At 36.9% G+C, this 13,140-nt stretch overlaps 1 protein-coding gene across 1 annotated transcript; it reads left to right on the top strand.

The window, feature by feature from the left end:
- Positions 1–7,880: 7,880 nt before the first annotated feature.
- Positions 7,881–8,960, top strand: LOC106180662 (uncharacterized). Its single transcript, XM_013564708.2, has one exon. It carries the CDS (start codon positions 7,881–7,883, stop codon positions 8,958–8,960), a length of 1,080 nt encoding a protein of 359 aa, XP_013420162.2.
- The last annotated feature ends 4,180 nt before the right edge of the window (positions 8,961–13,140 follow it).

Here is a 13,140-nt window from a genome sequence, read left to right as displayed (position 1 = left end):
TGTGAGTCACTGGGGTTTACGAGTCCTCATACGACTGAAAAGCGCAATTCTGGATTTGGAATGTTTTTGATATATCTGGCACTGGGTGACAGTGTACCGGGTGACAGGAATGGTAGTCCTAGGAATAGAAGTCCAGGGTACCATATAATAAGTACAGACTTGGGTTAGTCTGAGTATTGGGGTTAGTAAATGAGACGGATTTAACCTGTGCAAATTAATGGGGGACGGACTACGGTTCCCTGGCGTACTACCAGTTCTGTCACAATGGTGCTCTCTCGCTGTTCTCACTTTTTCACGCCTTTCATTTTCGAAAGTCCTTTGTGCTCTTGTAACATCTGATCAACTTATCATCCTGAACTCTGTGTCATCTTTCACTTGAATGAGAAGAAGTCATCGTTATTTTGAACCGATCTATCTATTCTACACCCACTCATTTTATTATTTGTTATCTTGTAAGTTTTTATAAACTACAGTGCCGTGTGTTTACAACCTTTACCAGGATCACAAAATTAATTTTTCACCAGATATTTACAGAAAAATTTTTGGCTTAACCGCGAGAATTTTTGCACGGAATAAAGCAAACGGCTTCTTCGTCCAGCGGAATGTTGTTATTACGACGTCTGAAAAATTGTTAATGGTCAGAAACTTCACTGTCCCTGAAGATCGAGACGAAATGGCTAGATCTAGCTCTTTGACATTAATGGAGTCATATCAGCAAAAAAATTACAGGCATATGACACAAAAATGTACATTTATTTCTAAAAATGGCAATTCACGTGACTTAGTTATTTGTGGCTATACTTGAAAACCTGGTAAATCTTTTTTTGAAATAAAAATGTAATGGTGAGAAGGATGCATGTTTCTTTTCTAAAAAAGTAAATCTCTTCATTCTCAGTTTTGGACTTCTGAAAACTGGGTACAAGCAATGAAAAAATACGCAGACCAAGAACATACAATTATTTGTAAATGGTCTGCTTAGAAGTACAGATGAAGCAATTTCATTAAAAAGCATTTAAAGCAAACTACTTAGATCTCGCTTTAAGAGGATTTCACAAGGCAGTGGCGGATTTTGGGGGGGGGATTTCAAAATAATGTACACAATTTTAAAAATTGAACCCCTCCCCTCGATAAAAGTCGGGTTTGCTTGTTTCTCAAAGTCTTCCTTAGGGTACGTTACTCTCTTTCTTTAGATCAGGAACTGATCATAGGCATTACATCCGATTGCTATCTCATTAACATGAGTGGCCGATCGCCATAGTCAACTCTCGTACCGGTAGGGGAGACGACCCTACCCTATTTTTTTTATAAACTTAAGCTTGTGGCTTACACATAGTGGCATCCCGTGACACAAAGGTCAGTTTGCTAATTAACCTGCATCCATTGAATTTAATTAGTAGCTGATTGTCCTAATGGCCTTAGTGAATCTTTTGCTATGGTCTCTTATCTAAGATCGCCTAAGCTATCAATCAAATTGTTGCCTAACTTTCATAGGTACATGTCACAGGTGCGGATTGAGGCCGTCTTCTGGGTCTTCCCGAAGACGTCAGGTTTTCAACTTTACATTAACGGGTATCTAATTTTTTCTGTTGGAAGACGGTCAAAAAAGGGGGATGGGTCAACTGTCAGAAAAAGTTAATTTCTGGCGCTCTTATTGGCCAAAAAATCAGCGAAACACGTGGACACAGCCAGGGTTAACTAGTTCGGACATGTCATGGACATATCATGGCCATATCATGGACATTATCATGGACATTATCATGGACATATCATGGACATATCATGGACATATATTCGGACATATCATGGACAAAATTGCGAATTATTGTGTTATTATGTCCAAGGACATATAGATTTATCAAAACAAACTATAACATTGAAACCAATGCCATATCTGATGTTCTAAAGCATAATCTCCTCACCTAGGACGACTCAGGGTTGGGGCTCATGACTTAAGCCTAGGTCCCAACTACTTTTTGGACGCACGGTTTTTAGGTTCATTGCGTCCGGCTAGGACGTAGCTAGATCGCAGGGAAGAAATCAAGTAATTGGTGAAAAGTTTCTACGTGCTGTTTGCGTACTCCAAAAGTCGTACGATGGACGTGCTCCTCAAGCACGAAATCCCACGTTTTCCCCATTTTTTGGCCGTAGACCACACGTAGCAGCCCGTACGTTCGGTTGGGACCTATGCTTTAGAAATGTAGGTAGGCAGGCCCGTAGCCAGCAATTTCAAAAGGGGGGTTCTTTTTCTCAAAAAGTGGACCTTTTACCATGAAACCTGCATGTGCCTAGATAAAATTTTACCCAAAGGGAACCTTTTCCCAACAAAAGGGGGGTTTCGAACCCCCCCCCCCCCCCCCCTCCTCGGCTACGGGCCTGGTAGAGGATATAGAAATCGAGTCTTGTGCAGTACCTCTTTCGTAGCATGGACAAAACTTCATAATTATGTCAAAGCTCCTAGGATAGAAGATACACTTTCTTGGATCATAGCTCCCTAGAATTTTCAAGAATTGCAGTGATGTGGTTGAGATTGAAATGCTTGTCCTTATACCATGTCCACGTTATGTATGGAAAAGACAGGCTGCCAAGAGGGCGCAACTGTTGTTGTTGGCAGCGCCAGTTGTGTTTTAAGCAGATTTTAAACGCGTGTTAACTGCATTTTGGGACAATATGAATGCATGTCTCGCAGATTTAATGTTAAACATGTATCTTGAAATTTTAAAATGTTTGTAAATGCATCTTATTGTAAGTTACCATTTTTTTATATTGAATAATTGTTATGCCATGGCGTTTAACAATGTGCAAGGACCAACAAAGATTGAATGAAATGAATGATCGGTGAATACTCGAAAACGGTTTAGTACGTGCGACAGGAAATTTGATTTCTTTATTCTTTTCGTCGCTAAATTTCTCACACAGACTTATAAACGCTATGCGACTCCATTTCTAAATTGACTAGTTTTTTCTTCAGACCCAGAGGCAATTGCGTGAATATCCTTTGATAAGAAAAGCATCACAAGGAAATTAAAAGAAAGCATCAACGGACACGTCAGACACATGATACCCCAGTGCTATTCAGGGACACGGAAAAAAACCCCACCATTTGAGCCACTGGTCTACGCGCTGATAAGGTCAGTGGATGAAATATAGTCAGTATAAATACACCCGCGGCTTCTGGGAGCCTACTTAGAGCCTTAAAGCTGCCACTTGCGGTTGATTAAAGATTTGAGTCCTTCTATTAGCGTCATTTCTTTTGCTACGTCGAATTCATCACAATACTATCGCCTTCAGAGGGACGGTGGTTTTATTTCCTACTGATTTTCTTCAGGGTTTTGCTTCTTGTTTTTGACAGTTTTTGAGTTCTCGGTAAAAATAGTAGGTGGGAGTGTTTTTTTTTCTATTTATTTACAAGTATCATAATTTTCATCTAAAAGATAATTAAAATGTGTCTCAGTCAATATTGGTCACAAAATTGATTATATTAAAATAATCTTTATTGAGCACTAAAATGCGTACAGGCAACATTTTACAGGCCCTCTACTATACTTTTAGTTTTATAACATCTATATAAATACATGTACAAAATACATATGGAATGATTACAGGGAAGTAGCATAGGATAAAACGACTAGTGATGGGTGCCAGTGGAGGTCCCGCCGAGATTTATTAGAAAAGGACAATTGAAATCCAAAGTATACTAGTATTTATTATATAGGACTTATTATATAGTACATATAATAAACGACAACGCAAAGAACCAGTAGGCTGTGCCTCTTTTTACACACACACATATCTGCTCTCTGACTACAGGGTGCGCCAGTAGTCTGGGCAAAAGTCTAATTATAACAAAAAATTGAACCAATGAAAGCATGCTATTACAGAATCATATGCTATTTCACTGGAGTTGATTTCACCGACTCTAATTTTCTATTACAAAATAGTTTTGATGACATTTACGACTATGTATTCCATTACGAGTAAATGAAATGTAACTCTCTTATTTACGAATTTCCCACGTAAAAACAGTTTCTATAATCGGATCTTTACTAATGATGCCGAGAAGAAAACCCAATGTAAGCTACTTAGATTCCCTTAATAGAATTTAAATAAACTATCAAAGGCCCCTAATGAGCGTTACGCCTATATATAACAAAAATTGATATTTATAATAACATGTTGTTCTTATTTCGAAAAACATGAGTTCCGAGCTGAAAGATACATTTGGATCTTTAGATTATGTTTTGGGTCTTTAGATTGGGCGCCAATGTCAAATGCCAATATGCAATGTATTTTGGATCTTTAGATTGTATTTTGGATCTTAAGATCATGTTTTGGATCTTTAGATTGTATTTTGGATCTTAAGATCATGTTTTGGATCTTTAGATTGTATTTTGGATCTTAAGATTATGTTTTGGATCTTCAGATTATATTTTGGATCTTAAGATTATGTTTTGGATCTTCAGATTGTATTTTGGATCTTCAGATTGGGTGCCAATGTCAATGTTTCACGTAGACATGTTGTCAACTGGACTGAACTTCTGATTGGTGTACATTCTTAACAATATGCTTTTTCTTAGCCCTCAGCTGTTTTCACTAGATTTTTTTTTTTTTTTTTTTTTTTTTTTGTAAATATGTGATAAAATGGGAAAATTTTTCTGTCCCTTTCATAAACTTTAGTTTATAGATATAATGCGTATAAAACCAGAGTTATAGATATAATGCGTATAAAAAGCTAGAGGTGAGACGAGCATTATCTTGTAGGTATTATAGAAATATACAGGCATTTTCCTACATGTTGGGACTAGATAATTAATAGTAAGAGGAGCGGCGCAAAGTTTATAGAAACAGTAGAATTGGCTTAGATGTCAGTTGAGTAACTATAGCCTCGTGTACCATTATATCAATTATCCCACTACCGGTGCTTCGTACAATAGGATAATTGCACTTGTATACGCTGGAGTAGGCTTGCCTGTATTTAAATACGCTCCAATGCATTCTATGCTCTTGTGCTTTTTCTCGTCCTCATGTAGGCGAAATATACAAGTGCAATTGGCAATATACAATATACAATCGCAGTGGTTTTGACAGCGTCAATCATGGATAAGTCAGTACGCTTCAATGATCGCACTCATGTCTATATCACACTCGGAGGGCAACCCATCTCATAATCTGGCACTTAACTCTGATTTTCCTGGCTCTTCATGGATAATCAGAGCAGCGTCATTTTGTCATTTCTTTAAGATTGACGTTAATGACAGCGTGTGTTGACTGATGAGGTGCGGCAAGGCCGGGTAACGTTGCCAACCTTTCTGAGGACACTATTTCAAGCCACTCATTATTCGTGATTTAGACAATTGTATCATATCGAACGGATGATGAAAATGGTTGGGAATAATGTCCCTTTTGAAACAAAATGTCAGTAATACTAGCAGTCTATGGATTAAGGTTTTGGAAATAAGATGGGCCAATATCCTTGAGAATGAACATCGGACTATGCCCTATTTTTTTTTTTTTTTTTTTTTTTTTTTGACAACCACGTAACTGACACAAAAGCTATTGATTCACATGTTTGAGGCGCCTTTGGCGATAACTAGAAGTAAGATTCTGTTGAATCTCATAGGAATATGTTGGTACAGTTGAGTTATCAAAATATAATTAAGGTTCAGGACTTTTTTGTGATCGACCAGATATGTTATTACAATCAAGACATAAAGAGATACGACTTCACCCCTCTCATTATTATATTTATTATCAAACTTGCTCTAAAAGGAAAATGATTTCCGATTTTTTTTAATTAGCTAAATAAACTCTTATCTTATTATTAGATATCCCCTTATTGTATTTTTTTCTTCAACTACCCAAGGGACTGGTGAGAGATTCGATCTTGTGTCTATTTACTCTGCGGCACGTTTCAGGTGTAACATTACAATTAAACCCCTTGAAAACATCTACAGCTTCCTATGTGATCAATACTTTTGATAAATTTGTCTAACCAGAGACATTTATTAGGATTAAAGGGAATCCAAGGCTTCTCGAAGCATTCTTGGACACTTTCGGTGTTTAGCCATATTGAAATTGGTAGAATGATTTTCGTGAGGGATTATGTGATTTATTGACTAACTGTTGCAGAAAATATTTCCAACTGCACATAATAAGAAAGTTAACTTTTGAGGACACCAGTAGCATTGTATTGGCAGAAATTTCAGGTTATTTTTATTATTATATATATTTTTTTTTTTGGGGGGGGGGGTTATGATACCACAAGACGGGTGGGCTATGATATAAGCATGGTGTGTCCGCACCAAATTAGAGTGAATGCAGACAGTCAGACAGAACAGACATAGATGTTAGCGGTTTCAATTTTTGATTTGACATTTTCCCTTTATTTGAGGATGTCATGTTTTCCTAATGAAATCCCTACCTACGCCATGAATCCTTATGAAATTACGCATTAGTATTCACTGTAAAGAGCAGTCAAGCATTTTATTAGTTTATTCTGTACTCTTTGAAAGTGATATTCTCTCTCTGGGTTGAACATAATATCAATATACAGACATTTATTGGGTACTTCAGTTGGATGCTCTGTTTTTTCCGCTTATCACGCCGGGCCAGTGCAAATAACCACTCTGCCCTTCAATAGAGCTATCTTTCACTCTTCATCAAACGTTTTGTTACTTCCATCCATAGTGACATAGTTTAATGTTTCGGGTGGTGGTGGGGGTGGGGGTGGGGGTGGGGGGGAGTGGAGAGGGGTAGGGGGGTTAAATTTCACGAAAGGCAAAAATCACTGGAATGGTCTTCATTAAAGGTACATATGAACCGAGCATCAGTGGAGCGTGGATTCCCAGTAATACAAATAAACCACTTCTACTAGTTTCTTATACGACTCAAATAAAGTCGACATGCCAAGGGAAAAACTGAATAAACCACTCGATCAGCCATAAAAGAGCTTTTGACTGCTCCTTTCTTTTATATTTTTGGTCAGAAATGTAACCTACCTACTTGACCTACTTTTCTCTTTTCTCAAATGATATTTGAACGGATTTTTCTGCCAGCTTTTTATATACAGCATAAAAAGCTGGCAGAAAAATCCGTTCAAATATCATTTTTCGGGTAATATCAAACAATATCTTTTGGTAATTCTCTTAGTTATACTATTTGGAATTATATGCTGTCGTTTGGTTGGTTTTTGTGGCAAAAAATTGACTTCATATGCATCTTTAAGAAGCAGCATTTATCACAAAGTAAAATTCATTACCCGGCGATAGACAAAAAGCAATCACCAGGAGAACAAAGACAAACAAGTATGCTTTCCAGATATACGATATCAAAGGGGGTTTATGTAATATGTAATATACCACGCAGAGAGAGGAAATTATACAGTAGATACGAGTCGTTATAAGACATAATTAGAAGCACGATGATTGAACGCGATACATGTCAAGCAGTATGTCTGTTTCGTGGCACACACGTAGGAAGTCTTTGTGAACGTTGTCAAAAAAATATCACTAAGAAGAGTTGTTGACCTATGAGAAGGAAAATCGAGGTACACGTTGCCATGGCGATGTTGACATAACTTACCGCGATGTCGACAAGTCCTATTTAATGACGAAACCGAAACCAAACCATTGAAGCACTGCTACAGAGCACAGTGGAGCGAGGAAGAGTTGAAACACTACAGTTATTACAGTGAGTTCATTTTTGAAATTGTATCGTTTCTGCTTTTTTACACGTTGTAATCAGGAACTTGACACGGAATACAGTTCTTGGCCGATAGCATATTGTCATACGGTAGGCTTTAAAATATATTTGGCTTACGTGATGAGCAAAGACATAATCTTTGATTAAGAGATTGACAAACTGCCGTGGGGTAAGAAGAAACAATGAATCAATCCAATATCTCTGATTGGAACCCCACTTACTGGTCCAGCTTTATCCAGAATCCGCCAGACATGGCTGAGTGGGGGTTCTGGCTGCGTTTTATCGGTCTCCCCTTCGTGATCATTCTGGGCCTCTGTGGCAACTGCACTGCGTTTCTTGTGATGTGCTTCTCACCGTTAAGGAAGCATTCCTACAGCTACTACCTGGCGGCACTCGCTGTATTTGACACTTGGTCTTTGGTAATTCGTTCCCTACACTGGATAAATCTCCTGCAGCAGCTTCGAGGGCGTCCGCCACTGGTGGTGTTTGAGTCCACGCTGTCTTGCAAGCTAAGCGAATACCTGTTCACCGCCGTTCACATCTGCTGCTCTTGGCTGATAGTGCTGATCGCAATGGAGCGACACTACGTCGTCTCCTCTCCACTGCAGGCCAGGAAAAATTGTACACCAAAGGTGTCCCGAGCAGCTGTGGGGTGTCTGGCCCTGGCAGCCCTGATGATCGAGATCTACGCCGCCGTGTTAACTGACTACCGACCCGGCCTGGGGTGCGGGATGACAGACTCTTACATCGTGTGGCATTACGTGATCGCCACCAGTTTCGTCAGCATGCTGCCGCTGATCCTCATCTTGCTCTGCAACATCCACATCACTTACCTACTCCACAGGTTGGACTATATCACCAACATTTTCCGCAACGATCACAAAACAAAGCGAGTCACCTACATGTTGTTAATGGTGTCGGTGGCGTTTATCATCTTGGTGATGCCGAACGCGCTGCTGGGCTTAATCCTGACCATCCGCGTGGATTGGATTCCTCATCTGGTTGTGCTGGCGCCCCCCTTCAACTTGCTGTGGGACATCAATTTCAGTATTAACTTCTTTATCTATGTCATATCGGGCGTGGAGGTCAGACGGGAGCTCAGAGGGATGTGCTGCTCTTCCTGCCAAGGAAGCGAAGCGATGGACGTGGTGTCTCCTAAACTGCCGGGAGGATCTTCACAGTCTGTCCACCTGGAGACGGTGTCTGGCACCCTCTCTGCGCAGTCACAAAGCTCTGCTCTGTCTGCAGGCGATTGTCCCTAAACAATCTTAAGAACGGTGCATGTGGGCTCATATATAGTTTAGTACAGATTTGACTGAGATATGGTGCCTGTATCCTGCCAAAAGTAAACGGTTTTCTTTTTTTCTGTCTGAGGTAGAAAAAAGTCCACTCACGGTCTTACAGTAAAAGGAAGGTAAAGATCACAATAATTAACGCTTTTGTAAGTTGGAAACAAATCACATTCGATACAGCGATTTTTGTATTGTTAGGAGCAACTACATACAGCTGTATGTGCCTACCGCCTGATTTCCAGTTAAATGGTAAGTAACATAGAATTAAAAAACAAATGTTTCATTAAAAGGTATAGGAAATATGGCTTTTTATAATTTCGATACACTTTCATGGTTAGAGCTGTACAAAGTTAAAACAGTCCTTTAATGATTGTCTGAATATGACATTAAGATAAGCGATATTTTATTTAAACTGAATTAACTGGCGCTTTAGAAGGCACTAACATTTCGCATATTAACTGTAGAAACTATGCTTTTAGTCGTTCTGCAAATTTTATAAACACTAACACATATCATTTAGTTTTGGGTGTTATCATTGTATCTTGACATGGAGATCAGATATTATATGACCGGACGCTGTGCTTCTTGATAAGAATGAGAAAATCTACCATGGCAAAATCTGGATGCTACATCTGTATTGTAAGGTTTGTCAAATTTACCTTTACAAAAAGGAAATGGTATTTCCATATCTACCAATGATTAAAATTTGCAGAAAGTTGCATGATAACAGAAATATCTATTCAAATTTGCTTAAAACCAACGATCAGCTGTTATCTACTTATTATTTAGGTGAGGCTTATTTCATTATGAAAAGAGTGTAAGTAAACGATCAAATAAGGAAACTCATTTAAGTTTGTTTGCATAGTACTCAAAGACGCGAAAGAAAAGCTATAAACATAAAAATCATAAACATTAAGTCCCGCTTTCATAAATCAAATTAAGGATGGTAATGTTTATTTAACGTCTGATAAAAAAATTCAACATCAGGCAACACTCGAAAATCACGAAAACAAGCTATTAAATATATTTGCCAAATGCGCAACATGCACCTGTCACGGAGAGAGTTCATTTAGAGATATCAGAGTATTAGCTATTTCGTTACTGTATCATTTACTCGATAGTGATAATCTGGAACAAGGCTTGTCAGTGATTAAGATTGATTACTAATGTACGTGAGAAACTTGCGTCATTTTTTAAACCATGTCCGAGAAAACGTTTAAAAATGACAGACCAGCCTCACGGAAATGATGGTAAATTTGTGAAACTCCTAGAACCCCCCCCCCTGCGGTAATTAAATATAAAACTAGTATAATTAAGACATCCAGTTAACAAATAGTGTCTCATCATAGTATTCTCTACATGATATATGTATTAATGATTCATATGCACTATGTAGATTCTAGTGTAGTTTATATCAATATGTACTTAGTTTCTGCGGTATGGTCATAAAAACTTTAGCTTATAATCTTCTGGTATGAAATCACTGTTAGCACTGATACTATTTTCTTCTGTATCCAAGGATCAAATCCTACATACTATAGTGCGAGCTTAGGACACATCTTTATCTGCCGTTGTCAAAATATCCTTTCCATTCAGTATTATCTGTGTTATAAGACTCCGTAGAAATCTAACACGGTATGTCTTTCATTTTCTTTGTGAATAATATTCTGCTATGGCCAGTACTCAATTTTATGTATGTAATTCTAAGTGCATTCAAAAGTATTTTTAATTCACGTATACTTTTACTTTGCAATAGAGCATTTGGTTCTTATTTATTTCGTTATACTTTATTTATAGATTTATAAAAAATCCAGAGCAGTCATGGTGTAATATCACAAATAGTTTGTTTTTGGTTTGTTAAAATAGTGTAGTCGACTACAATAAATCGACTGTGCGCTATTGGTTTAAAGGGCTTATTGGTTTATGAATGAGTAGCCTGCAGTGAATGTGTCTTACATACCTTAATAGGCTACTGCAACAAATGAGAGAGAAAATAATTGTCACTGTCAAGGCCATCACAAATAAGTGCTTAATTGAAAAAAACCTGAAAATATGGAATGCTCAAGCGGTCTTTATATACTTTGTTAAACACAACTTAGTCAGCTAATTTGCATAGCAATCTTTTTCTTAGATGATCAACATCAGATGTTATGAAACAAGCCCCTAGTTTTATAGCGGGTGTTATGTGATCTAAAAGGCACAAACCATGCACAGGGTATGTCATCATATACATGTAGATAGTTGTTTTTGGATATGTATCCAATCTCTTTTTCAACCATTCATTGTTTGATTTATTAATGCACACATCTACAAATCTTATTGTCCTGCTAAAATTGTTTTTTTTTTGTCGATTGTGATGCGGATTCCTTGCGTGGTACTTCACTCCGCCGTTTCTTTATTATTATTATTATTATTTTTTTTTTGTATCTCTTTCTCATTTTCATGCTCATGCCTCAAGTTTGGTTATTGCTTCTTTTCCACTTTGAATTTCTTGCCACCTGTCATCTTACAAGTGCATGTCCGTTAATCTCCATTTAGCACGTTTATTGTTGGTATATACGTTCATATTGTAATAAGTATTCAAAGCAATATACGTGTAGGTTGTTTATCATTAGCGATAATTATCAATATGTATGATTGTATTGTAATGGTTGTTATTATCAAAGGTACATTTTAAGGATGATAATATGATATTGTGAATTATTCTTTGTCCATTCCAATCTTACAATATTATCAAGAAACTAATTTATTGTTAATTTTGTCGTTACATGTAATCTACAAAAATATATTGTAAATTGTCGTTATGTTACCTACCTTTATTGGCAATCTTGTTATTGCATCTATTTATTGTATATTACTTTTACTACTTATATACGCACTGCATTTCACAAAAGATCTGAATGGCTACAAAGTGTAAATATTTTTGAAAATAAAATTGTTTGTCTGTCTCATTTTGGACTAATTTTCCAAAAGCACTGAGTGCTCAGCGAAGAGTCTAATACTGTATGATTTCTAATTTTTTTTTCACGGCATGGCAAGATGTCAATATACATAACAAGATGATTTCCCTTTCAATCCGTACGTGTTAGAAATCAGCGGTTTCAATGGTTGTTATTTCTCTAGAAGATAACTTTACAATTCCTTCCTAGACGAATCCTAGAGAAGGAACATTCATTTAGCCGTTTTTCCTTCTGAACTTTTAAAAAAATTTTCTTAACACTTAACGATTTCGTACCACTCTAAAAACTTGATCAAATAATGGTCTTTTCCGTATCTTTTATAATATTTCTTATCTTCTGACTAAAGATGTAGGAAAATAATACATCATTTTTTATTCAAGTAGTTTTAAAATTGTTCTACATGTGCTAAAAATCGCATCATGCACCATATAATAATTTCTAAAAGAGAGCAATTTCAAACGTTTTTTCTATGATTTGGTAATTCTGTCGTTTTGTTGGACTGAGAACCAGCAGAGCTAGCGGACAGAGAGATTTCAGGAAATACAGAATTATAATCATTTTATAAATAAAATTATTACTGTGATACAAACAATATCAGTATAATTATTGTTTCGTTTATGGATATGTAGAACTTCTAAGTGTCATTGGGGATGTATAAAAATTACCTTTATTTGTACTTTTTATAGGAACTTCTTGGTTTTGAAAAGAATCTCCTATATTTATCAGTGAAGTTGTGCACGCTCTACAGTTTGTACAATGTAGTTGTACGCATTATTTTACGATTCAAAGAGATATTTATGGAATTAAAACTTCTTCAAAATGTCAGATTCGACACTTACCCATTGACCCGAATAACAACCAAACTTCTTTTAGTTCAATATATGTGAGAACGTTATTTCAATCTCTTCTCGATGTTAAACCGAATTATGTCATTTTCATACCTGACTTCTATTTCAGATTCTCTTTAAAAAATTTAACTAGCAATTAGAACATAAGCTCAAATACTGACTGTGTTGATAGAAATAGGTAGGTTTCAGATAATTAAATTTTGGTGAACGGCCAGTCACAGAATCCGAAATGTGATCCACATTAAATATATTGATGTTCCTAAACGACTACCGCTGAAATCTGCCCCTTGTGAACAGTGCTTCTGGTTAACTAAGCAAATGACAAAAGTTACAGAACCTTTC

This window comes from Lingula anatina, chromosome 2, assembly GCF_051362555.1.
Source record: "Lingula anatina isolate TDL-2025a chromosome 2, LinAna3.0, whole genome shotgun sequence".
Lineage (NCBI taxonomy): Eukaryota > Metazoa > Brachiopoda > Lingulata > Lingulida > Lingulidae > Lingula > Lingula anatina.
This window is presented reverse-complemented; position numbering and strand designations above follow the sequence as displayed.

Bases quoted from the DNA above. Each gene is read 5' to 3' on its own strand.
- LOC106180662 (XM_013564708.2), top strand. From the start codon at position 7,881: ATGAATCAATCCAATATCTCTGATTGGAACCCCACTTACTGGTCCAGC.